This window comes from Ixodes scapularis, unplaced genomic scaffold (genome assembly GCF_016920785.2).
Source record: "Ixodes scapularis isolate PalLabHiFi unplaced genomic scaffold, ASM1692078v2 PGA_scaffold3__209_contigs__length_174095766, whole genome shotgun sequence".
Classification (NCBI taxonomy): Eukaryota; Metazoa; Arthropoda; class Arachnida; order Ixodida; family Ixodidae; genus Ixodes; species Ixodes scapularis.
In genome coordinates, this window is record NW_024609868.1 from 171,306,070 (window position 1) to 171,331,897 (window position 25,828).

The 25,828-nt window shown below is 51.7% G+C and overlaps 1 protein-coding gene and 1 non-coding gene across 4 annotated transcripts in view; one reads left to right on the top strand and one right to left on the bottom strand.

Moving 5' to 3' along the window:
• LOC8037523 (lariat debranching enzyme) overlaps positions 1-25,496 on the top strand; it is a 33,664-nt gene extending 8,168 nt beyond the window's left edge. The window contains exons 5-11 of one of the 3 annotated variants that reach the window (XR_006078141.1): positions 1,543-1,628; positions 11,218-11,442; positions 12,885-12,947; positions 15,827-15,969; positions 21,595-21,964; positions 23,873-24,195; positions 25,237-25,496. Coding sequence is in view for 1 of the 3 variants with exons in the window: in XM_029977331.4 (XP_029833191.1) it covers positions 1,543-1,628; positions 11,218-11,442; positions 12,885-12,947; positions 15,827-15,969; positions 21,595-21,964; positions 23,873-24,109 (1,124 nt within the window). In the remaining 2 variants the exon portion in view is untranslated. Of the gene's footprint in view, positions 1-1,542; positions 1,629-11,217; positions 11,443-12,884; positions 12,948-15,826; positions 15,970-21,594; positions 21,965-23,872; positions 24,199-25,236 lie in introns of those variants that run through there. The other 2 variants (XR_003918097.4, XM_029977331.4) reach the window with 2 other exon arrangements.
• Trnas-aga lies at positions 10,278-10,359 on the bottom strand. Its single transcript has one exon. It is a non-coding gene; the product is annotated as a tRNA-Ser (tRNA).
• Positions 25,497-25,828: the final 332 nt, after the last annotated feature.

Genomic DNA, 25,828 nt, shown 5'->3' on the forward strand with positions numbered 1-25,828 from the left:
AGCTAATCCCGTGGCGATCTTTAAACCGCTGGATTTATCCGTTGAGGGGGTTGAAGCCTTCGTGTTCGAAGAAATGTCCAAAGGACTTTGCTCGTAGCATCGGGCCACTCACTGGGACGTTCTAGGCTCGCACTTCACGAAATCACCTAAACAAGGCTCTGTCGACGTCCTCATACTTTGACGTACGAATCCTCTTTCTTGAGAGCAATGCAGAATTTTGCTGTAGCTGCTTCCGCACTTGCTCCCGGTTCTTTCAGACAGCAGAAACCGTTGTGTGAGCGACGTTGTCCTTGGCCGCGACGAAAGCTTTTTTCCTACCACTTTCGACATCTTTGACAATGCTCTGTTTAGTTTCGAGAGACAGGGCTTGTCGTTCCTTGGCCATCCTGGGCTTGGGAGACGGAGAGACTGGGATGGACGGTCGATTTCCGCACGATATGCAGAAATCGGCGTGGTGCAGGTTAGCACACTGCAAGAAACAAAACTAGAAACTATCTAGCTATCAAGCCTTAGTTTGGCTCGTGCGCACGGTGTAAGAAAGGGGGTTGGTGTTGCATCACTCGAGCGAGGGGGTGAAATCGAAAGGGTGAAAGGCTTGGGGGTGGCTCGATGGGGCTTTCAAAGTACAGCACACATGTGTGTGTCGGTCACACCTCGCGACCTCGCTGCGTTGTAACTCGCGCGTAGTCATTCGTCTTTGCCTCTCTCTTTGCTTCTTTGTGCAACCTTGTTGCCATCCTTGCCCCCGCGAGAGCCGCTTGCGGCTAGTGCCGTTATCTAGTGTCGCACGGGGAAGCCTGCTCGCTGCGCCGGTCAATCGGCGGGCTGTTCCAGAAACCGCACTATAACCGGAATTTCCCTTCACGCGCCTGCATTTTAAGCGGTATGTAATTACATGGAGTTGTATGGGAGGCAAACCGGTAAATGAAAAAAGCCGCGTTATACCCAGTCTTGCACTATACGCGGTTATGTTGTAAGTGGTCTATACTGTATTGCTTTTTTAATCTCGTACCGAACACAGACAGTACTGGGAAGTTTCCCAGTATTTCTCATTGTTTGTGGATGGTTTGAACCAGACTTGGAAGTAATGCAATAGTTACTTCAAACTTGTTACTTTTTCTTTTTATTTAGTAATTATATAATTTTCTCTCAAATAAAATTTGTAATGTACCTAATTAGTCTCTTTTGAGTAACAAATTACCAGTCAAAGGCCTCGAGTTCGACTCTGCAAGCACACGGGCTGCCTCGAGCGTGGAGTCGCACAAGTGCAAAAAAATAACGGCCTTTAAAACTGTCGGGTGGGAGACCTGCTTAGGGGACTCCAAGTAGAGGACTTGACCGCCTAATGAAATTTCACCTGTACTTTATGGCTCCCGTCTGTTTCTTGTCATCCATTTACTCCAACTTTAGATGTCGTTCGAGGCTTGTGACCAGCTCATTTATGCGAAGACTTCTTGTCTCATTGGGTTTTGGTGAAAATTGGGCACGTTGGGTGAGCTCGAGGGCCTAGTGGCTTACTGGATGGGGGTTGTACACTTCCAGGTCACTTCGAGGTTCCACCCTACAACGAGTCTACAAAGAGGAGTGCCTATCACCTGCGAAACATTGAAATCTTCAGGCTCAGACAGGTGAGATCTGTTGGAAGTTTAGGTGTGCTGTAATCTTTGCGTTTATGGCTCGTATCAGTAACCACATTTCTCTTCATACGGTAGACCAGTGTGTCCCAAACTGTCGTTCGCGACTCCCAAAGGGGGGCCAAAGCGGCTCCGAAACTTAAAAAATTGTAAACTTTGCTTCTTTAAACAACTGGAAAGAATAAACACAAATTCGAGACGAAAACTGACGCATACAGTTGTATGCGTCAGTTTTCGTCCTGAATTTGTGGTTATTCTTTCCGGTTATTTAAGTATATTTACCAACACGCTCGTTTTTAATGTTAGCTTCTTTACGGCGGCATCGATGAAACCAAAGTTTTGGGTCACAGGTCAGGAAGTGCTGCATCGAAACTCCGCACTTAGTTTCGAGGAACAGCTCCAACAAGCAGGCTCACTGTAGTCACCTCCCCGTAGGAACCTGTTGTACAAGTTGAGTGCTCCTAGGAACGCTTGCAACTTCTTCTTACACTTTGGCTCGGGTGCTCCATGGCCTTGAACTTGTCATCCGACAGCTGTATTTCTGCCTTGAAGCACTGCTTGCAGACGAGTGTTGTACTCTGCGTCATCTTTACCGCCTACGAGGTTGTCATCAAGAAAAACTTGCACCCCATCCAGTCCTTGCAGCAGCTCTTCCGTGTACCTCTGGAAAATAGTGACTGCAACAGCTACTTGGAACTGCAGGCGCGTGACCCAGAGAAATCCAGTGTTTGGTGATGGTGAGGAGGTCAGCTGTCTCACAATCAACAGGCATCTGCAGGTATGCTTGGTCTAAATCAAGCTTGGAAAACTTGGCACAGCCTGCCAGCTTTGCAAGAAGCTCCTCAGATGTGGGAAGGGGGTAGCTTTCCCAACAAACGACAGGGTTCACCATACTCTCGTAGTCGCCATAGATTCGCACTGTGCCATCCTTCTTGACCACAGGTACTATTGGTGTTGCCCGACTGGAATGTTGGGCGGGTTCCGAAATGCCTCGACTGATGAGCTTGTCCAAAGCTTCGTCCACTCTAGGTAGTAAGGCAAAGGGAACTGGACGTGGTCTGAAGAATTTGGGCTGGGCAGTCGGTTCCACTTCGACTCGGACTGGTCGTCCCTTGTTCTTGCCCAGACCCAGTTGGAAGATCTTGGCGCGACTTCACAGCAGTACTGCTGTAGACAGACTCTGGCTCTTCGTTGTTCCTTGCAGTTGATTGTCTTTCAGTTCAATCTTGAGAGCCTGGAACCAGGTTTTACCCAGCAAGCCTACGCCTGCTCCCTCAATCACGACAAGACGCAGTCGTTCTTGGTGCCCTATGTAGATGGCTTGGACCATCAGAGAGCCCAGCACCTTCAGTTCCTACCGGTTATACGTGCAAAGACGCAATGCACACAGGCGTAGCTTGTGCTTGGACAGCCGCAGCTGGCGCATAGTTCTCGTTGATCAAGGAGCACGCCGCTCCAGAGTCGACTTCCATCTCGAGAAGTTCTCCATTCACCCAGACGACCGCCTGGACAGCAGGCTCCTCGGCAGTTACTTGGAAGATGCCGAACATTTCCGCCGTTTCCCCGTCGCGCCACCGACCACCTTGGCGTCTTTCACTCGTCTGCCTAGGCGTTGGTGACGACTGCTTAGGCCTTTGTCGACAAACTTTCATGACGTGGCCTCACCGCTCGCAAAAAAGACACTGGCTGTGTCATCTGGTGCGCGTGACCCTCCACAGCGAAACACTCATTTGCTTTTAGCTGCGACTTTGGCGCAGCCGCTTTCTTTGATGCCGAGGCGTTTGACTTGGCGCTCGGAGTCACGTGTTTACTGACCCGGCACACATCGCTCCCCAAATCTTGTCTGTCCGACGGTTTGCGAACTCTGCTGCAATCGCCTTCTCCTTAGCTACTGCGAAGGTTAGTACTGCCCTTGTGGCAGTATCGACTGTTGCCAGTACATAACACTACATTAGACTCACTGGTTGAGAAAAATTATAGTGAACTTGTATCGTTAAAAAGAAAGTTAATTTCTTATAAATTTGAAAAGCTCATTGTGCAAGGAGGCACCAATGCAAGTATATACAGGTAAAGAAGCTTAGTTCAGTCACATGTCCAAATCCTGTCACAAGCTGGGAACATTTTTCAGTTATTCAGTTCTCTTTGAGCAGCCCAGTACTAAGAACAAACTACAGTCGTGAATGTTGGGACGACGAGAGCGGCTGCCCAAACTGTCCGGATTCTTTGAGAACAGCGTAGCGTTTGTAGTGCCGAAAATGTCCTTCGATCGGTTGAGTGTCAGCCTTTGTAGCTTGGAGAACCCATTCAAAGTGCAGAAAGGATTTTGCCAGTTTTGGCTAAATCAAAATTTTGGCGATCCCGGCAGTTGGTTGTAGAAGCGCTAGCAAAAAAATGTGAGCGAACGCGAGTGTTGCCGTTGTCACGGCGTTCCAACCCATGGTTGTTGCAGTTTGTGCGGATTATGGAGCTGGAGAGCAATATACGGCGTAACGGCCGACTGTGTGGGGATAAACAAAGAGGGAGTCCGGCAATCGGTGCTCAAAGGGGAAATCCGATGCCCGTCCCACCGCGCGGCCGACGGCTACCAGTGAGGGCGGTCGCCGCGCCGGGTTCGGCCAACGCCATGCTAACAACGAGGATCCCGGTATCCAACAGCGTTTATTGAGTACCAAGGGTCCCCAACAAGACACCGCGGTCAAGCGGGCCGGGGACACAGTGTGCCCGCAGCGCCCACCGACCGGAGAGCCAGAGGGGTAATTGCGAGCGGAGTCATCGCTGGTCGGACGAGCTCACGCCGCTACCCGTCGTCGCAGGAGTCCGGGGCCAGGGCTCTCGGCAGACGGACGTCCACAGGTTGGGGGGACGCCGACTGTCAGAGCCCGAGGAATCACTAGCGTGGAGTCATCGCCGGTCGGACGAGCTCACGCCGCTACCCGTCGTCGCAGGAGTACGGGGCCAGGGCTCTCGGCAGAAGGACGTCCACAGGTTGGGGGGACACCGACTGTCAGAGCCCGGGGAATCACTAGCGTGGAGTCATCGCCGGTCGGACGAGCTCACGCCGCTACCCGTCGTCGCAGGAGTCTGGGGCCAGGGCTCTCGGCAGACGGACGTCCACAGGTTGTGGGGACGCCGACTGTCAGAGCCCGGGGAATCACTAGCGTGGAGTCATCGCCGGTCGGACGAGCTCACGCCGCTACCCGTCGTCGCAGGAGTCTGGGGCCAGGGCTCTCGGCAGACGGACGTCCACAGGTTGTGGGGACGCCGACTGTCAGAGCCCGGGGAATCACTAGCGTGGAGTCATCGCCGGTCGGACGAGCTCACGCCGCTACCCGTCGTCGCAGGAGTCTGGGGCCAGGGCTCTCGGCAGACGGACGTCCACAGGTTGTGGGGACGCCGACTGTCAGAGCCCGGGGAATCACTAGCGTGGAGTCATCGCCGGTCGGACGAGCTCACGCCGCTACCCGTCGTCGCAGGAGTCCGGGGCCAGGGCTCTCGGCAGACGGACGTCCACAGGTTGTGGGGACGCCGACTGTCAGAGCCCGGGGAATCACTAGCGTGGAGTCATCGCCGGTCGGACGAGCTCACGCCGCTACCCGTCGTCGCAGGAGTCTGGGGCCAGGGCTCTCGGCAGACGGACGTCCACAGGTTGTGGGGACGCCGACTGTCAGAGCCCGGGGAATCACTAGCGTGGAGTCATCGCCGGTCGGACGAGCTCACGCCGCTACCCGTCGTCGCAGGAGTCTGGGGCCAGGGCTCTCAGCAGACGGACGTCCACAGGTTGTGGGGACGCCGACTGTCAGAGCCCGGGGAATCACTAGCGTGGAGTCATCGCCGGTCGGACGAGCTCACGCCGCTACCCGTCGTCGCAGGAGTCTGGGGCCAGGGCTCTCGGCAGACGGACGTCCACAGGTTGTGGGGACGCCGACTGTCAGAGCCCGGGGAATCACTAGCGTGGAGTCATCGCCGGTCGGACGAGCTCACGCCGCTACCCGTCGTCGCAGGAGTCTGGGGCCAGGGCTCTCGGCAGACGGACGTCCACAGGTTGTGGGGACGCCGACTGTCAGAGCCCGGGGAATCACTAGCGTGGAGTCATCGCCGGTCGGACGAGCTCACGCCGCTACCCGTCGTCGCAGGAGTCTGGGGCCAGGGCTCTCGGCAGACGGACGTCCACAGGTTGTGGGGACGCCGACTGTCAGAGCCCGGGGAATCACTAGCGTGGAGTCATCGCCGGTCGGACGAGCTCACGCCGCTACCCGTCGTCGCAGGAGTCCGGGGCCAGGGCTCTCGGCAGACGGACGTCCACAGGTTGTGGGGACGCCGACTGTCAGAGCCCGGGGAATCACTAGCGTGGAGTCATCGCCGGTCGGACGAGCTCACGCCGCTACCCGTCGTCGCAGGAGTCTGGGGCCAGGGCTCTCGGCAGACGGACGTCCACAGGTTGTGGGGACGCCGACTGTCAGAGCCCGGGGAATCACTAGCGTGGAGTCATCGCCGGTCGGACGAGCTCACGCCGCTACCCGTCGTCGCAGGAGTCTGGGGCCAGGGCTCTCGGCAGACGGACGTCCACAGGTTGTGGGGACGCCGACTGTCAGAGCCCGGGGAATCACTAGCGTGGAGTCATCGCCGGTCGGACGAGCTCACGCCGCTACCCGTCGTCGCAGGAGTCTGGGGCCAGGGCTCTCGGCAGACGGACGTCCACAGGTTGTGGGGACGCCGACTGTCAGAGCCCGGGGAATCACTAGCGTGGAGTCATCGCCGGTCGGACGAGCTCACGCCGCTACCCGTCGTCGCAGGAGTCTGGGGCCAGGGCTCTCGGCAGACGGACGTCCACAGGTTGTGGGGACGCCGACTGTCAGAGCCTGGGGAATCACTAGCGTGGAGTCATCGCCGGTCGGACGAGCTCACGCCGCTACCCGTCGTCGCAGGAGTCCGGGGCCAGGGCTCTCGGCAGACGGACGTCCACAGGTTGTGGGGACGCTGACTGTCAGAGCCCGGGGAATCACTAGCGTGGAGTCATCGCCGGTCGGACGAGCTCACGCCGCTACCCGTCGTCGCAGGAGTCTGGGGCCAGGGCTCTCGGCAGACGGACGTCCACAGGTTGTGGGGACGCCGACTGTCAGAGCCCGGGGAATCACGAGCGTGGAGTCATCGCCGGTCGGACGAGCTCACGCCGCTACCCGTCGTCGCAAGAGTCTGGGGCCAGGGCTCTCGGCAGACGGACGTCCACAGGTTATGGGGACGCCGACTGTCAGAGCCCGGGGAATCACTAGCGTGGAGTCATCGCCGGTCGGACGAGCTCACGCCGCTACCCGTCGTCGCAGGAGTCTGGGGCCAGGGCTCTCGGCAGACGGACGTCCACAGGTTGTGGGGACGCCGACTGTCAGAGCCCGGGGAATCACTAGCGTGGAGTCATCGCCGGTCGGACGAGCTCACGCCGCTACCCGTCGTCGCAGGAGTCTGGGGCCAGGGCTCTCGGCAGACGGACGTCCACAGGTTGTGGGGACGCCGACTGTCAGAGCCCGGGGAATCACTAGCGTGGAGTCATCGCCGGTCGGACGAGCTCACGCCGCTACCCGTCGTCGCAGGAGTCTGGGGCCAGGGCTCTCGGCAGACGGACGTCCACAGGTTGTGGGGACGCCGACTGTCAGAGCCCGGGGAATCACGAGCGTGGAGTCATCGCCGGTCGGACGAGCTCACGCCGCTACCCGTCGTCGCAAGAGTCTGGGGCCAGGGCTCTCGGCAGACGGACATCCACAGGTTATGGGGACGCCGACTGTCAGAGCCCGGGGAATCACTAGCGTGGAGTCATCGCCGGTCGGACGAGCTCACGCCGCTACCCGTCGTCGCAGGAGTCTGGGGCCAGGGCTCTCGGCAGACGGACGTCCACAGGTTGTGGGGACGCCGACTGTCAGAGCCCGGGGAATCACTAGCGTGGAGTCATCGCCGGTCGGACGAGCTCACGCCGCTACCCGTCGTCGCAGGAGTCCGGGGCCAGGGCTCTCGGCAGACGGACGTCCACAGGTTGTGGGGACGCCGACTGTCAGAGCCCGGGGAATCACTAGCGTGGAGTCATCACCGGTCGGACGAGCTCACGCCGCTACCCGTCGTCGCAGGAGTCTGGGGCCAGGGCTCTCGGCAGACGGACGTCCACAGGTTGTGGGGACGCCGACTGTCAGAGCCCGGGGAATCACTAGCGTGGAGTCATCGCCGGTCGGACGAGCTCACGCCGCTACCCGTCGTCGCAGGAGTCTGGGGCCAGGGCTCTCGGCAGACGGACGTTCACAGGTTGTGGGGACGCCGACTGTCAGAGCCCGGGGAATCACTAGCGTGGAGTCATCGCCGGTCGGACGAGCTCACGCCGCTACCCGTCGTCGCAGGAGTCTGGGGCCAGGGCTCTCGGCAGACGGACGTCCACAGGTTGTGGGGACGCCGACTGTCAGAGCCCGGGGAATCACGAGCGTGGAGTCATCGCCGGTCGGACGAGCTCACGCCGCTACCCGTCGTCGCAAGAGTCTGGGGCCAGGGCTCTCGGCAGACGGACGTCCACAGGTTGTGGGGATGCCGACTGTCAGAGCCCGGGGAATCACTAGCGTGGAGTCATCGCCGGTCGGACGAGCTCACGCCGCTACCCGTCGTCGCAGGAGTCCGGGGCCAGGGCTCTCGGCAGACGGACGTCCACAGGTTGTGGGGACGCCGACTGTCAGAGCCCGGGGAATCACTAGCGTGGAGTCATCGCCGGTCGGACGAGCTCACGCCGCTACCCGTCGTCGCAGGAGTCTGGGGCCAGGGCTCTCGGCAGACGGACGTCCACAGGTTGTGGGGACGCCGACTGTCAGAGCCCGGGGCATCACTAGCGTGGAGTCATCGCCGGTCGGACGAGCTCGCGCTGCGACTCAACCCGTTGCCCGGAGTCTAATCCAGGACTCCTCGACCACACGGCCGTCCACTCGGAGGGCAGGCCCGAGTCTCTCTCTTGCACGATCTCGCTGTTCCCCCGAAATCGGGGAGACGCGCGGAGGAGTGCGAGAGAGTAGGTCAGCATGGTGACGTATTCTCTCCGACACGATACGGATCGACCGGGCTCGAAGTCAGACGGCTTCGCCCAAAACGTCCGCGGCTCACGCCTTCTCAGGGGAGGGAAACCGGTGGCTCCCACAACTGCTACGTCCACTTCTGCCGGCTTTCCACCTCCAGTATCGGGGTTAGCAACAGCACGAGCATAGTGTGGCCTCATTGGGGAGGAAATCGAGGCACAAAAAACGAGGACGCATTAAAATAGACCTTTGCAGAAATCCCAAGAGGCAACGTGCAATGCTGCACGCAAGGAATTATGGGAACGTCTGGTACATTCCTCCTTGCTCCCACCACTTGACAGTGAAAAGGGGGAGAGAGGGCAGCGCAGTTGCTGGCACACATTTCCTCCATTGCCCCCAATGTCACCTCCGACGTCTGCCGGTTTCTTGCGGGACCTTCCCGGCAATCCTTCGAGTGCCACAAAAGGCACCAAACGTTTTGCACAAGGTTTGTGGTGTGTGAACAGATTCTTCGAACCAACTTTACACGACCCTTAAAAATCTGTTTCTGAACCTGTCGCGGTACGAGCATAGAGTAAATATATCGATGAACCGGCCTCATTCAAAAGGGAAGAAAAAGCCTTTTTGGGCCACCTGCGGGGCAATATCCCAGGTGGACCAAATGGTGCTTTTTTACTTGGGTGTGCCACCCACAGATGGCGCATTCTGAGGCACGAGAGGATCGATCATCTCTGAACTAAAATTGGGGTCTTTAGAGGATATTGAAACCCAGCTTGTATTTAGTTTATTTTAAGATAAATAAGTTATTGTGCACCATGCTGAAGGAAGCTTAGTCGGAAGCTTTCGGAAGATAATTCGCTAAGCTCAGCGCCCTCGACATCTGTCGGCAGCACATGCAAGTATGCGCGCACCATCCGCAAAATGCAGCCATTAGATGCTGGAAGCAAATATTTTTTTGTTTTTTATAAAGCAGTAAGTGCCAGAAATTGAACCCCGGTCACCGGCGAGGAAGCCAAGTGCGACACTGAACGAGTTACGGACCTGGCACACAGGAACGGGAAGAGGAGTAGGTGGTGTGACAAAACACGCAGAGAGGTGTGGAGTGAAAAGGGCAAGAAAGAAAGGAGCAGAACCAGGTGGTGTAGAGAGAGTGCGGAACGACAAGTGAGAAAAAGAAGTAGAAAGCGCACTTTCCCTTAAAAGGTTTTTTTATCCGAAGCACGAGCAGCGTCACAGAGACAACGGTGCGATGTAGTCTGTTTCCTTACCAAAACCCTGCCCTAGGCACCATCATAGCTGAAAGCGCCGAAAGACTAGTGCCGTTCCAAGATTTACTCGATCTTGCTCCAGAGTGAGAATTTCGTACCTTCGCAGCTGAAAACCTACCCGTGTCCAGCGTTGCTACGTTCTCACGCGACCCATCCCGCCAGAGTAACTTGAATCTATTTGGGCAAGTTTTGGAACGCAGCGTGAGGATCATTCTGCCCCAGGCACCGCCTCAACTAAGCACCACCACCGAACGTGCAGCCAATTTTTTTTAGGGGCGAAGCTCCTTAGGGTCTAGCCTTGTCCGTCCGTCCGTGCTCACATAAAAAGAAAAATATATTTGTGCAGTCGACAGGATTCGAACCTGTGCGGGGAAACCCCAATGGATTTCTAGTCCATCGCCTTAACCACTCGGCCACGACTGCGGAACGAGTAGGGGGCTCTGAGATGTGGTAGTAACTCAAGAGCTGGGGTTTCTGTCATGGATCAAACGTTGCATGTAGCCGCTCAACGTCTATACAGGAGAGGGCGCTGCAATCAAATGCGTTAATAATCGCGTTAAACTTTGCATGCATTGGCTCAACGTTTATAGACGAGAGGGCGATGCGGTCAAGTGCGTATATAACCACGTTCCAAACCACACATTCTCTTTCTGACATGGACTGTTGACTTAAGCGGTGGAGATGCGTTTCCACGGCTTTTAGTGGATCCGAGCTGATCTGCTAGAAGAACCACTGGCCCTGTATTTCACCGACCATAAAGCAGTAATGAAGTCGAAACGCAACCCTTAACGCAGCACTACCTATGAGCTATAAAAAACAATCAGCACCATCCGCACTACCTATGAACAATAAAATCAGTGTCATCAGCACCACCAGAGGTTCGCCCCAATTAGCATCATTCACCACGTGGAGATGCGATCATCTTTCTTGTCTTTTGAACGAGGCAAGGCGATACACCCGTATGTTTATTCCAAACGTCTGCCGCCTAGCCACACCTCCATACTAACTAAATCACAGCATGAAATGTAGAGAAACCGATTTTTTTCTGACCATTTAGAGCGGGTTTGAACGATGCCCCGGAAGACGAGGCTCGCGTCGTCGTTAGCGGATCCCGCCTTGAGTTGATCCACGCTGAGTGCAAAGCAGCAGATGCGTTCGTAAACGACAATTGGGGGAAAGGCGCAGGCCCTCTTTTTTATGTGGGTTCGAACCATTGATGTTGCGTTGGGGGAAGCACTCTGGGCTCCGCGCTGCATCCAGCTTCTTCTCTCCGGGGTCCAGCTGCGCGAGCCCCTGGACGTGGTGGTATCCCACGACTGGCCCCGGGGGGTCTACAACCACGGGGACAAGGAGGCCCTGCTGCGGCGCAAGAAGTTCTTCCGGGCCGAGGTGGAGACCAACCGCCTGGGCTGCCGCCCCACCGAGGAGCTGCTCGAGCTGCTCCGGCCACGCTTCTGGTTCGCCGCCCACCTGCACTGCAAGTTTGCCGCCCTGGTGCAGCACCAGGTCGGGGTGCCCCCCTTCCCTTCGGCCTTCTTCGTACCCATCGCCGAGCTCCGGCCCCGTTTGGGGAGGCGACTAGGGACGTGGCAAACTTTCGTCGAGGGTTTGGCAGATGTTTGAACTTTTGGCAGATATCACCGAATGGATGGACCGATAAGTAGTATTGGCCATACCCTTTGTGTCGGGCGGTAGCTCACCCCACCTAGCCTGGGTGATATTGACTACCCTATTTACTCGAGTAATAGCCGCACTATTTATGAACAAGGCCCTTGCATCTACTTTCCCACAGAACACACATCTACAGCCAATCATTGCGTTGCGCATAAATAACATTGCGAATAACCAGATTGAGAACACGATTCTCCATACAAATGCAATCGTCACAGATGGTATCTTTGCACGAAGACGTTATCTTTGTCCTGTAAACTGCTGAAATCGTGCTGTCGATCGCATTGATTGGCAATCTGCGTGCTCCGTGGAAAAGCGAACCCTCAGGTTTTCTTCATAAACAGTGCGGCTATTACTCGAGCAAACACGGTATACCCTTTGTATCGGACGGTAGCTCGCGCCACGACGTTAGGCTTTCCAACTGTTTCCTGCTGCCACAAAATATTCTTTTTTAAAAAACTAAGTTATCTGGTACAGAGCTATCCACTCATCGATAATGAGAAAACCCGAAAATTCAATTGTTATTACCGATTATCATTATACCTGGAGTGGAAACTGAGCGTTTTTTAACCTAGAAACTTTAGAAACTGATCGTTATAACCAATACCTCATTATATGTGGTATTGTTATAAGTGGATTGCACTGTAGTTTGTTTTAAGTTCTATGCAACATAAAAACATATGCCATAATGTTTTAGTTAGCCCATTAATGCAAAACAATATGCCCCGTAAATTTTGAAATATTGTGCCCCATCTCTGCCAAATGGCATCAACTAGATTTTTTTGTTTTTTTCGCGCACATTCATTTTTGCGTTGAAAGTTAGAAAAAGTAGGTCGGACTCAAACCTTGGGGGGTTTGTGACGTCTCTAGAAAAGGTGACCTCTTAAACGCCAACGAGGAGAGGATATAAAAAGAAGGAGGTGAGCAAAAGTGGAAAGTGCGAAGTGTACCTTTAAGAACGGCGACACATTAGATGTCTACGAGGTGGGTTCTCAAACCTGCTTCTCCACAGCCCCCTTGTGGGTCTGCCGAGCAACCCCCTTAATCGTCCCCGAGAAGAGTCCTTGCACGGATGAAACGGTATTTTAGCACCATGTTTGAGACATACATTTATGTGCAACTAGGAGCTAAACGCCCCTTAGCGCGTACATTACTGCTAACAATGTCTCCGAGCCCCCGTACGCGGGTTTGTATCAGCTGCAACTGCACGAGGTGACGTACGTGCACACTAGTCGCCATGCAGAACTCTCGTGAGAGCAGCGCACGTCCCACTGCAGGACGGAACCTGCACCAAGTTCCTGGCGTTGGACAAGTGCCTGCCGAGACGCGACTTCCTTCAGGTGAGTGAGATCCTCGGTGCCCCAAATCGGCGGTTCTCGACCACCGACGCTTGGGGGACCCCTTCCGGAACGGCAGAAGCGACGGAGGATCCCACCCGCCGAGGGAGGGGACGACTACAATCGCAAAAGTGGTTTTTCACATTTATGATGTTTCGCAAATTACAGTTTTTCATAATAAAGCAACATAAAAATGCAAAAGTTCATAGTAACCGGGTCCATAAAATTTCGGCATAACCGCAAATATTAAGTCTCGATAGTTTTATTAAGGTGGGATTTATGCCAAAAAGTGTATTCGAGAAAAACTCATTCAAAGTGCTCGAACCTCTACCTTTTCTTTAACATTGGTGGACCGAAGATAATTAATAAAAATATAGCTATGTACTGTGAACGAAACTTTCTGGGAATACTCTCGATGTTGGCGTATCCAGATAGGGCATTTTTCAAAATCAACTTTTTTGCACAATTTTTTTTTTCTGGGTAATGTCCCCCCTTAAAAACTTTTGAGGACGCCTAAGCACTTGTCACGAGTGGTGAATGCAAAAGCATCCTTGGCGCCGAGTGGAGCAGAAGCGGCCACAGTGCTGGCAGGGAGTGTGGCGGTGCGCTGCGCTGACCACCCGCCGTATATTTCGAGAATTGACCGTGTTTTTGTTTTTTCAAGTTTGAGTCACTTCAACTTCGCATGAAAGTGTGCGTGTCATATTCACAGTGTCTCGCTTTTAACTTTTGAAATTCCGGTCTCTGATGTTAGGACACACGCAGGTGTTTAGAAGTTAGGAATGTCATATGTGCAACGTTGAGCATGATAGTTCTGTTTAGTTTGATGTGGACAGATGAAAACCGCAAAATAACGCTAATTAAAAAGCAATAAATATTTGCTTTTGGCACAAATCGGGCCAAGAACAGGATTGCTATCAGTCAATGCTGCAACTACCTTGTGCATCACTGGGAATATCAAATGAGAATCACATTATCCAGAATCTACCGCATCATTTGTCACTTGCGCAGTAGACTGCCTCAATTCCTGGTCGAACTTCCGTTTTTGAGGGAGAAAATATTGAAGGAAACCACTTTGACAAAGGCAGGCAAACAGAAAGTGACCATATATTCAACACATCGATGAAAGCGGCAGTAGTACTACACTGTACGACAATGATTGCACGGCATGCCCCGCGGCCCTGTTGCGTTCTTGCCATACCTCGGCAAATTTCACTCATGAGGGCCCTCACTCACCTTCATCTTCACAGGTGAGGTCAGGGTGAGTGAGTTTCTGAACCAGGAAAATTTATGAGTGTGAGTTTGAGTGAGCGCCATGAGGTCTTTGAGGTACGTGAGGGCCGTGAGGGCAGGGAGTGCGTGAGAAGCATAAGGGTGGCGAGTGGCGTGAAGGCCATGAGTGTGTGAGGGGTGTGAGGGCGGTGAGTGCATGAGTGGTGTAAGGGCCATGAGTGCATGAGGGCGGTGAGTGTGTGAGTGCCATGAATGCGTGAGGGTGTCAGGGCCGTGAGTGTGTGAGGGCAGTGAGTGCGTGAGGCCCCCTTCAGACGGAGCAACTTTCTCAGCAATTTTGGTGTTGATGGCGGGTTGTTCCCTAGCTTTCCCTAGATCGACACTAATCACTGAGATCGGGTCCGGCTCGAAACAAGCGAGCAACCCGGAGCGATTTGAAGACGTTTGAAGCAGACGCAATATTTTCACGTGATACTTCGTGCCGGTGATGATGACAACAAAAGACTTGGTTCTGGTTTGAAATTGATAGTTTTTGGAAATAAACTGTTTCAGAAAGATGCATTAGTATTCTCAACGAGATTTAAATGCATAAAACCACAAAAGACGCGTAATTGTGTGTCTAAAGAGTGCAAGAAAAATAAAATTTCATGAGGATGATGGCAAATTGCAGCAATTGGTTGCTGCGTGTGAACGCAGGCGGCCCGTGTCGCTCGTGTTGCGACGTCAAGTTTCTGGGCAAAATGGCCCCATCTGAAGCGGGCCTGAGTGGCGTGAGGGCCGCGAGTGAGTGAGGGCGGTGACTGGCGTGAGGGCCGTGAGGGCGGTGAAGGTAGTGAAGGCCATGAGTGCATAACGGCCGTGAGGGCCATGAATGCGTGAAGGAAATGAGGGCCGTGAGGTTCAGTGAGCGTGAGTGAAGAGCTGAAGGTGAGTGTGACTGTGAAGATGAAGGTGAGTGAGGGGTTTAGGTGAGTGTGGCTGTGAAGGTGAGGGTGAGTGAGGGCGACCTAAAATGGCGACCTCTGGTTCTTGCACGTGCGTTTGCCAAACTTTTAAACCTTTTCTTAAAAGTTTGGCATGTGCTGAACTTTGCCAAATCTGAAGTTCGGCAGATTCAATCCATCGCTAAATCTACTTTAAACTTTTTTTTTTTCGTATTGATTTTATGTATTAGCCACACCTCCTATGGTTCTCACATGAAAGCCAGCTGTATGACTGAATAAAAAAAAGAAACGGAGAAAGCATTGGGGTAGATAGGATTTTTAAGAAGGCCATCAAAAACTCTTTTCGATTTGGCAATACAGTCGAATCTCGTTATTTCGAACTTTTGGATAAGTCAAACTAACATGCAGGTCCCATCCTATGCGTCTCTATGGGATGAAACTCCCAATAAGTCAAACTTCGCTTTATTCAAACAAGTGTTCGGTCCCCCTTGAGTTTGAATTAACATGATTCGACCGTAGAAGACGGTGCTGAGCATTTGCAGAAAAGGGCCGTCGCAAATGGGTTTTCCGTGCTTCCAGGAGCACCTTCGCGTTGTGCGGATGCTCTCCGAACATTTCCGCAAGATGGAAATCTTAATGCGTTTTGGGGTGGAAGCTTCTCCAGAGAGGCTGTGAAGTGGACAGGTTCCCCCATCCGTCCTCTAGATCTTGGATGTGCCCACCCCGACAAGCGGTCCAGCGAAGCTGAGTTACGACGCGGAGTGGCTGTGCGTACTCAGGGCCACCGACCACTTGCTCCACGTGGATGCCAAGAGCCACTACATGCCGGGACCGGGATGCAACGAACGGTACGGCCTCCAGTCGTTTGCCCAATCAACTCGAAGGGATTGACAAACGGCTGGAGTTGTTGGCCAGTCACTGGGACGGGATTGGCACCCAAGGACCCAACCACCCCGCAGTGGTTGGCGTCCGTCAAGGAGGGCAGTGAACGGGGGCTGCGACTCTCTCGGGCCTTGGTGTTGTCTGGCATTGGACTGTTAGTTGTGATGCAGAGAATGTGCCTGCTAGGCAACGCTGCATTTCTTGAACTGGACTTCATTCATTTACGGGATGCAATCTTTACCGCATCTCTATTTTCTATTTAATTCTACGTGTATATTCGTATGTAACGGGCCACTTACAGCGACAGCTGTTAATAGCCCGTTACCCGTTTTTCGACGGCGCGAGTGTAAACGAAAAGTACCCCTGCTAAGTTTAGCGAAAAAATTGATGTTGCGCAACCAGACGTCATGGGACCAGTATCACGTGACCTATACGTCAATACAATTTTCCCGATAAATTTGTGGGGAAAACACATCGCGACCTTAGAGTCATTTATTCACCAGCAGCATATCAACGCTAAATCCCCGCAACGTCATTTCAATATCAAATCACCGAATGATGCACGATCGGCGCATCGTCAATCAATCGTCATTGTCATATCGTCGAATAAGCAGCACCGCTGTCACTGTCTAAATGCATAAACACTGTGTGATCGTCGCACAATTTTTTTCTGCTACTACTATAGTATTCTTCAGTGTAGTGCAAATATTTGAAATGTAGAATAGTAGTTTCAAATAATAGGCTATTCAATATTCGCCTCGAGATGAACTGTAATATTCATATTTTACAAAGTTTTGATCGCAGCAGGTTAGTCCCGTGCACTGCGGAGAAGCCACAGCTGTGGAGCTTGCTCCCGCTGGTGCTGCTTCTCCACGGTGCAGCGGTGCACGGTAAGAAGCACACTCAACGGAGTAATCTGCAGCGATCAACATTCGGAAAAATGTGAATATTGCAATTGCTTGCTTCGGGAGAAAAGCACACTTTCAAAGCGAAATGGTGCATGTGCTTACCTGGTATATTTAAAGAGAAATAGAAACTTTGTGAAAGTTGATATCAACATTGCAGTAAAATTTTTAAAAGTGGAACTTTGGCTGTTATGCGAGAGTGTGCTATATATGTTAGGCAGAGATGCCCCGACAACCCACGTTGATCGTTTGTGATTCCCTTTATTTTTTTCTTCTTCATATTTGAGACTGAAAAAAAATATTGCCACTCACGATGTCGAGTGAGCGAGCGCGTGCGTGGCCGAATGGTTACCGCGCTTGGCTGTCGCGCGGAGGGTCTAGGTTCGATTCTAGGGAGCGGAATGTTCTTTTATTTACTCCTTCAACTTGGTGTTCCCGTAAGTTCAAGAACATTGTCGTCTGATCGAGTTAGAATGGTCTACGTGCCGAAAGTTCTACGTCGAATGTTCCAGAAATTCACGCGGGTACAAAAGGTGCTCTGCGTTGCGAGGTGGAGTCAGTTTCGCCCCAGCGCTTCATCCTGCTGTTTCGCCGACATCGACGCCTGCGGCGCTAACCTTCTTCTATTTTACTTTTGGGCACAAGTTCACCCCATTAAATGTTAAGTTTCTTCAGTTATTCGCCGCCTTTTGTCATTTGTCATTGGTGACAATATTTGCATATAGCAAGATTTTAAAATCCACACAATTAGGCGTAGCTGGGCATCTCTATACGTTTAGTTTTTGTCAGATCCATCATTTACTTACCAGATCAGATCCATCATTTACGTAAGTAGATTAAAATAATTTTATAAATGGACAAGAGGAAGCTTGGGAAGAACCTTCAGGAGTTCAGCCGCGTTTTCGTTTAAGCATGGTGCTGCAGTAGCGAAAGGCTCGGAGAAACTATAATACTCGGCCAAAACCGCTTGTATTCGCTTCAAACTCAAAATGCACATTTCGCGCATGACTGGTATTTTTATTCTAGAGTGCCTTCAGTGCCTGCACCAGTGCTAGAAGTCGCACACTGGTGTTTAACAGTAAGGCAGTGTGGTACGTGCATAACACCGGCGTGTACGGGGATCTCAGGTACTCACATTAACGTAAGAAAGGTTTCTCGTTTTTCTTTTAAAATCATTTTACTGCGAACGTTTCCCCTCATATACACACGGCACATTCCTCGTGTCTGGCTAATATGGGCGATGCACGATTCGATAGACGGTGCTAGTTGAGGGTACCCCGATTTTCCATTTCTTTTATTTTTTTTTTATGTTACTGATAATGCGCGAGAAAAGTATGGTTTACTGCTCTTCATTCTATAGGTGACACGAAACAATTCTCGTGATTCACCGGTCAGTTCGAAAATCGTTGCACCGACTCTTCAAAGGGAAACTGAAGCGGTTCTGTATTCGAGAAAAAGCAATTAAGTTGTTTTATTAGCGTCCAGAATCGCAAATATCAAAATTGTACTTGGCTGTACCAAGTAGCCACGACGGCACTTTCAAATTAAATGTTGGAGCCCTTCCTTTCCGGCACGTTCGGTGGGACGAGGGCATTGCGACGTATTATACGAAGATCTCGACATTTCGGCACCTTCCGGGAGGATTGCCTGAAGATTCAAAAACGACATGTGCGTTCTTTCGCAAGCAGCATGTGCGAAGCAGTTGAAACGTCCAGGTACAACGTCACACCCAGCGGTTCGTTTTTCAGTTTTTCTCGCGACTATCAATACGCTCAGATAAACTTTTGGCGACAATCAAATTCACTAGCCACAAATACGCCAGAATTCACCTCTAACTCGTTTTTTTTTGTTTTGTTTTTTTAGAACCTCTGGAGAACATAGGGTATTTTGTTTTTAATAAGGATAAGGCTCTACCAGCCAAGGAAATTTTCACGTCGTCGTTGTAAGCAAAAAAACTCCCGGCAAACAATTGAAGGCAAAACAGCATATCTCCTTTGAAATCAGGCATACAGCATACAGCTCAGTATCCCTATCAATGAAGAAAACCACAGAACAAGCATCAAAACCACATGATGCATGATAAGGCGCGTGTGACCAATAGGAACACCCTCCCACGCGTTCCGGTAAAGATTAGGTTTGCAGTTGCTTCGAAAGGGGCTGACGTCATTCGAAGCCCTCGTGTGAAGTGCAAACTGCATAACAGATGATAACAGCGCCTGCTGTCGCAGCAACGGCAGCTTGCGGCGTGGGAAGTGAGGTCACTAGCCTTTTATATATAAAAGAAGAACCTGCCTATACCCCGTTTCACCTTATGTCCGGACGCAGCGGATGCTACGAGCTATCTTAGCCAATCCCGTTCTGTGGACGTGGCCTGTGACATGCTTTCCGCGCGTCACTGTGCCCCCTCTCTAAGGTCACGTGACACTCACACGGCCTTCGATTGGCTCCGATGGCTCGTAGCATCTGCTGCGCTTAAACGTAAGATGAAACGGAGTACAGCAACTGATTTGATTGTCGCTGCAGCACCGCGATGAATAGGCCACGCATAGTTCGTACTCCCGAGGAGCAGCGTGAATACTAGGAGCGGCAAAGGGAAAAGAAAGAGCAATACGACCAGCAGCGGTGTACTACGACCGGCGGCGGCATTTCGTATAGTGGAGTGGGCAATCGTTGCAGGTAATGCCACAGCTTTGCTGACTAACCACCTTCACAGCGTGGATTGGAGCCCCAATTTTTACTCAAATTCGGTTAGAGTTTGAATTTTTTCAGTCAATTTATTTCTTAACCATACAGATCTCTACCTAATATGTTTACATTCAGGTTTTAGACAAGGGATGGAAATGTAACAAACAGTGTTTGTGTTCATGTGGCTTTTTCGTCATGGAAGATGGTATAGACCCTTTCAGGCAACATTTCATGGGCACTGCCATCTTGACGTCACGTGACCCTGCCGCCATCGCCGATCTTCAGTTTCTCGCCGTTGCTCCGCGTTGTGTGCTGCACCGGCCACCACCGGAGCTTTGTTTTCGTGTTCTTTTACATTCCACGTTGAAACCTTGTGTTTTCTTTAGGTCTTTTGGATATTTCGGGCTTTGATTTAATCATTTGATATGTATGTCTCAACATAGCTCTTGTATTTTCTTATTTATGGAATGGAATCAGACAGCGAACGGATGAACGATACAAGATTATGGCATATAGGCTTCAGAGGCCATGTAAGTTCATCACATTCTTTCGTTTTTGTGGCCAATAAAGGGCAGTATGCAAATTTCAACTGAAGCAGTAAGGCTATCGCAGTCGTGCTTCTCGTTGCATGTGTGTGCTTTAGACATTGTTTGTCTAAAGCCGAACCGCATGTAAACAAAAGCCGAACCACATGTAAGCGCTTTAGCGAGCGACGAGACGAGCGACGGCGACAACGAGAGTCAGCGAGCGACGGAGATTTCTCACTGTCGCCTGTCGCGTTGCTCAGTTTTTGAATTTCTCGAAAACGTCTCTTACCGTGTTGGTCACTTGCTTCCGTCGTTTTCCTGCAGTTTGCCTCGTCGCGCGACTGACCGAGCGACAGCGAAGCGGGTCGCCGTCGCTTGTCTCGTTGCTCGCCAAATCGCTTGCATGCGATTTATACTTAATATCGAGGCGCCAATGGTTCAGTGCTGTGTGCATCGAAATTAATTAAGTATAAACCACATGTAAGCGATTTTGCGAGCTACGAGACAAGCGGCGGCGACCCGCTTCGCTGTCGCTCGGTCTATCGCGTGACGAGGCAAACCGCATGGAAGCGACGGGAGCAAGCGACCAAGACGGTGAGCGACCTTTTCCAGAAATCCAAAAACCGAGCGACGCGACGGGCGACTGAAAATTTTTTGTCGCCGACTCTCGTCGTTGTCGCCGTCGCTCGTTTCATCGCTCGCTAAATCGCTTACATGCGGTTCGGCTTTATGGAAACAATGTCTAAAGCACGCACATGCAGCGAGAATCACGACTGCGTCAGTTGAAATTTCCATATGTCGGAATGGTGTTGACTGCCCTTTATTAGCGACAAAAACGAAAGAATGTGATGAACTTACATGGTCTCTGAAGACTAGGCCATAATCTTGTATCGTCAATCCATTCGCTGATTCCATTCCATAAATAAGAAAATACAAGAGCTATGTTGAAACATAGATATCATATGATACGAATGAAAGCCCGAAATATCAAAAATACTTAAATAAAACACGTGATTTCAACGCGGAACGAAAAAGAACACGAAAATAAAGCTCTGGCGGTGGCCGGTGCAGCACACAACGCGAAGCAAAGGCAAGAAACTGAAGGTCGGCTATGGCAGCCCAGAGGGCGCGCCGACTGGTGGCAGCTCGAGTAACTGACTCCCTGAAAGCGTCTATAATATAGTAATATAGCTCCATAGCTATCTGCTCTGAGCTGTCCTAAAGCAATATAACATATAAAAACGACAAATTTATCAGTAATTTCAAAATGATAGTTTTCTTACGCAGACACGCCCACTTTCATCTTTAAGCATTTGCAATTCTTTTGGTACTTCAGTCAGTTAACAAAATTCGGCACAAATGTTCTCAACATCAACAGAAACAACCCCTGTAAATGTCATTTAAATCGGACCAGTGGTCTCCTATTAAGGTCAGGCGAAGTGTGGTGGTTCCTAAGGCCTGTGAACCGCCGCAGCTGGGAGTTCACGCCGAGCGAGGAGGAGAAGCGAGAGCTGCGGGAGGCGATACTGTCGGGCGACCTCCACGTGCCGGCCTCCTTCGAGCGGACGGCCCCGCCCCACGTGCCGGGCTCGGAGCGCAGCCCCGGCCGCCCCCGGCCCCACCTGAACCCCCAGACGCAGGCGCTGTGCCGGCGGCTGGGGCTCCGGGACCCCCTGGAGCGGGCCCTGTCGCCGGGCAAGGGGGCCCCATCCCTGGACGTCTCCAGCTTCCTGGGCCACGAGGAGGCCACGCGGGGAAGCCCGCCTCCCGAGGGCCTCAACGACACCCGCCCCTCGGACGAGGAGGGCGACGGGGCCGGCGAAGGAGGCGACGACGAGGACCAGGTACCCATACTCTGCCAGCTGGATCCACCGGATATAGACGTCCGGACAACTGAAAACTTGCAGGGAGAGAAATGTTAGGGTGCACTTATCTGCATGTATCGTCTTGTATGTATTCTGCCGTTTAATGCTAGCGTAGCAATTAGGCAATGTTCAATCGGATTGCTGCCAGTTTGCAGAGAGGTCGGAGGGACGTTCGCCAGACCGCCTTGAGGCTTTTCACTGAATCGTTCGTTTCGGGAATTACGATACAACAAAAAGTACTCTGAAAGGAAGTGTTTGTGCCATAAATAAATGTGCTACATTGTTTAAGGAATTACACTTTACACAATTTTTTTTATCATTGAATCTGAAAAAAACATTTTTTTAAAACTGCGGAATAAGATCCCCGTTCAAATTCAAACCTAAAGGGGCACTGACACCCCAAAGGTCGTATTTATTTTTATTGTCTAAAACGATGCAAGTTGCAGCCATAGATGCGCAAAAAAAACCGCATCGCGAAAAAAAATTTTCCCGCGCGCACGCGCACCTTTTTATTTTTGGCGTTTGATTTTCCCGCCTCTCGCCTCCTCGCTTCTTTTGATCGGTGACGTCAAAAATCAGGAAATTTAGAAGCTTTGTAGGCGGCATCTTTATAACATTTAATGACGGCAATCCTAAAACATGTTTTTTAACGCAATTGCGAACGCACTACGGCCCTTCTTTTTGAAATACCAAAAATCGGGAGTTCGTTGTGGTGCCGTCTCCTGGATTTGTATCCTCCAACGGAAAACAGGCGACACCGCTCAAAACCGGTCCGCCGCAACGCCGGCGCTAGCCGGCGCTCGCTCCTTTCCTCCTCGCTTTGGGTCGCCATGGCAACAGCAGGGAGTGGTGACAGGAAAGGGGACTCTCAGGTCTCCGCAATTTTTGACGTCAAGGCACCGGCGCCGATCGCGCGGGAACTTCGAATTCGGCATTTGGAAATTGTTTTTTTACTTCACGAATACTGAATTCCCAAATTTCAAATTTTGAGGGTAATGTCCCGGCATCGTTTTCGACCGTTTCGGATAATAAAAAAAAATTAGATTTTGATGTGTCAGTGCCCCTTTAATAAGGTTCCGAATTTCTGAACCTATTTGAATTCGAACCTCAGAAGGTTTCTGACATCTCTAGTTGGAACCGTAAACCATGCTGTTCACGGCTGTGGCACAGCCAGGGGCGGAACTCCTAAGGTTTCAGCCCCTCCCCCCACCCAAAATCCAGCCGGCCCTATAATATACACACGCATTTTGGCTCCCTCCATCCCCCCTCTGCACTTCAGGTCATGAACATCCCGGTCACCTCACCTCACTCACTCATTCAACCCCCCTTCCTCCCCGCCCCCAAAAAAAGAACTCCTGGCCATGCCGCTGCTTCGCAGGAACGGAGCCATGTGCCGAAATTTCACGAGATCATATCTAGGACGAAACTCTTTGCAGTGAAGCAACCAGTGGTACAATAAACACCGAGGGTCTCACTGTAACTCGCCGAATGGCAAAGGCTACGGTCTCAATGAGCCAGTCAATGCGTCTGAAAGAGACGCATGGCCATACTCCAGCTCACTACTAGCGTGCGTCAAAGCCAAGGAGGAAAGCCACTTGTGTACGAATGTCGAGTGACAGGCTCCTAGGGGTACAAAAGCGACGTCCGAGAGTTGCAAATACGGTGGAGGGGAGTTCCTCCTTATGCAACAACTGCTTGCATTACGCTCTAGCCCCTATACCTTTGCTAAGGGCCATCACGCGCTTTGGCTCCATTGCTCCGATTGGCTCGGGGGGTCTGAAGCATTCACTCTGCACCGCCAAAACAAAGCAGAGTGGGGTTTCTTCCGCACGGGAGCCGGCTGTGCCGACAATGCTGAGCCGCTCCTCCTGGGCCATCTTGTTTCAGGACCTGGCAGGGGAAGAGCCCCTGCCGCTGCTGGAGATGAGCTCGCTGGAGCGCCGCAAGGTGCACCTGCGGGAGTTCGGCAGCCCGCTGGAAGCCGCCCCTTTCGGTGCGGACGCATTTCCCGAGGCACAGGAGACACCCCGGGAGAGGCCCCAGGCACAGCCCTCCTCGGCCAGCAAGATGATGAAGCGGAGAAACCGGGCCATCTACGCCGAGGAGGAGGAGGACCAGCCGTGAATGGCCTTCTCGGTCCCACAACGTCGCGCGTGCGACGCTTACTACAAGTCGGAAAGGATCGCCGTGTAAATAAAACGTTTTGGAAGGTAGGAAGGAGTTACGGTCCCTCGTTCTGAAGTTTCGGAGCTTGCCATTATCTCGTTCAAAATTTATGAGCCTTTTACGAATGTTTTTTACGAGAAATTGGGACCTGTTCTAAGCAGTAGACGCTACACGTCCAGACGCATTCGTGTACATCATTGGACTCCATTTAAGTGTTAAAAGTTTTTTTTTAAATAACTATTTTAATTGCGTAACGATAAGCTCCGAAATTTTGGTGTCTGGTCTCAACCGCCGCTGCTACCTTCTCGGCAGAAACTAAGCTCTCAGCGATGCACTTTTTTTTTTGTGTGTGTGTGAGAAAAACGGTTCTTTTCTTAGAAACACCGGTTGGCTCATGTTGCATATTTTTTTTGTGTTAATTTTTAGGAAAATTGTGTCTAAAGTCATTGTTCCGCCTTCTAATTACTAAGCATTTCACTCGAGAGAATCTACATTTCAAACAACACTTTTTCACTTCAGCATTCGGCCTGCAAGAAATAAGCGTAACGACTTTGCCAACTCGTCCATATCCTAAGCTGCACAAGCAGGTAGAGCTTTCGCATGCCGACTTCACAGCACTACATCTTAAGGGCCCTCATTACCTCAACATCATGCTCGTGGAACTGGATAAAACTGCCGTAATATCCCGAGTCGTTGCCCATCTCCGAGTCATCGCCCACCCCATTTATTGGGCGATTACCGAGTTCCACAGAGTGATCCTGGCCCTTACAAATACCCCAACGCGGACTCTGCAATCCGCGAACATTCATCCTACCCGAATGACGCGGCCATGGACTTTACAGTTGGAGGACGTCCGTGACAAAGCGAAACGAAGAAGTGAAAGACACTTCACTTTGTTTACGCATCTCCTCCCCAATTTCCGCGACCCCGAAGTCAGAGTACATGCATGCGGAAAACGATAGAGACAACAGAACATTTTGCTTACAAAAAAGGTATTTTGGGCAAAACAAATTACGCTCAAAACGAAAGGTTCATCTGTAATAGCAGAGACCATAGTAATATTTAAGCCAACTGCACTAACCCAGGTCCCCCCCCGCACCAGACGCTGCTCCTAGCACACCGATGCAAAGTGGTGAAGATTGATGCACGAGCACCCGTGCGAGGCAGGGAAGCTTGACGCAAGCGGGGATGTGGTGCCAAGACACGGAGGCACGTTGCCGAGAAGATAACCGAGCGATCTTGTCGGGAGCAAGAGACCTTGGTTATGCCTTAAAACTGCGGGAGTGCGAATATTCACATTTTCAAATACGAATTGAAAAAATTAAAATATGAATTCAAATACGAATTGAAATTGATGCATCTCTTTTTATTCTCGTTGTTTATGTAACTCACCTCCAACGCCGCAACTTTACCAGCATGCTTCATTTCTCCAAGAAACTACTCGACTGGGTAGCACATAAACAATGCAACTGGTAACGCAGCTTTATTCCTTGACTAGTAATCACCCGTAAACTGTACATGAAAGCAGGCAAAAGGTGCAACTGATAAGTTACACAAACGTGTACAAAACTGCACGTGTCTAGATAGCACGTCAAAATTAAACCTGTAACGTCACTCAAACAACAGGTAGTGACCTTTTTTTAAGAATATAATTGAAATTTCGCTTATTATTACGAA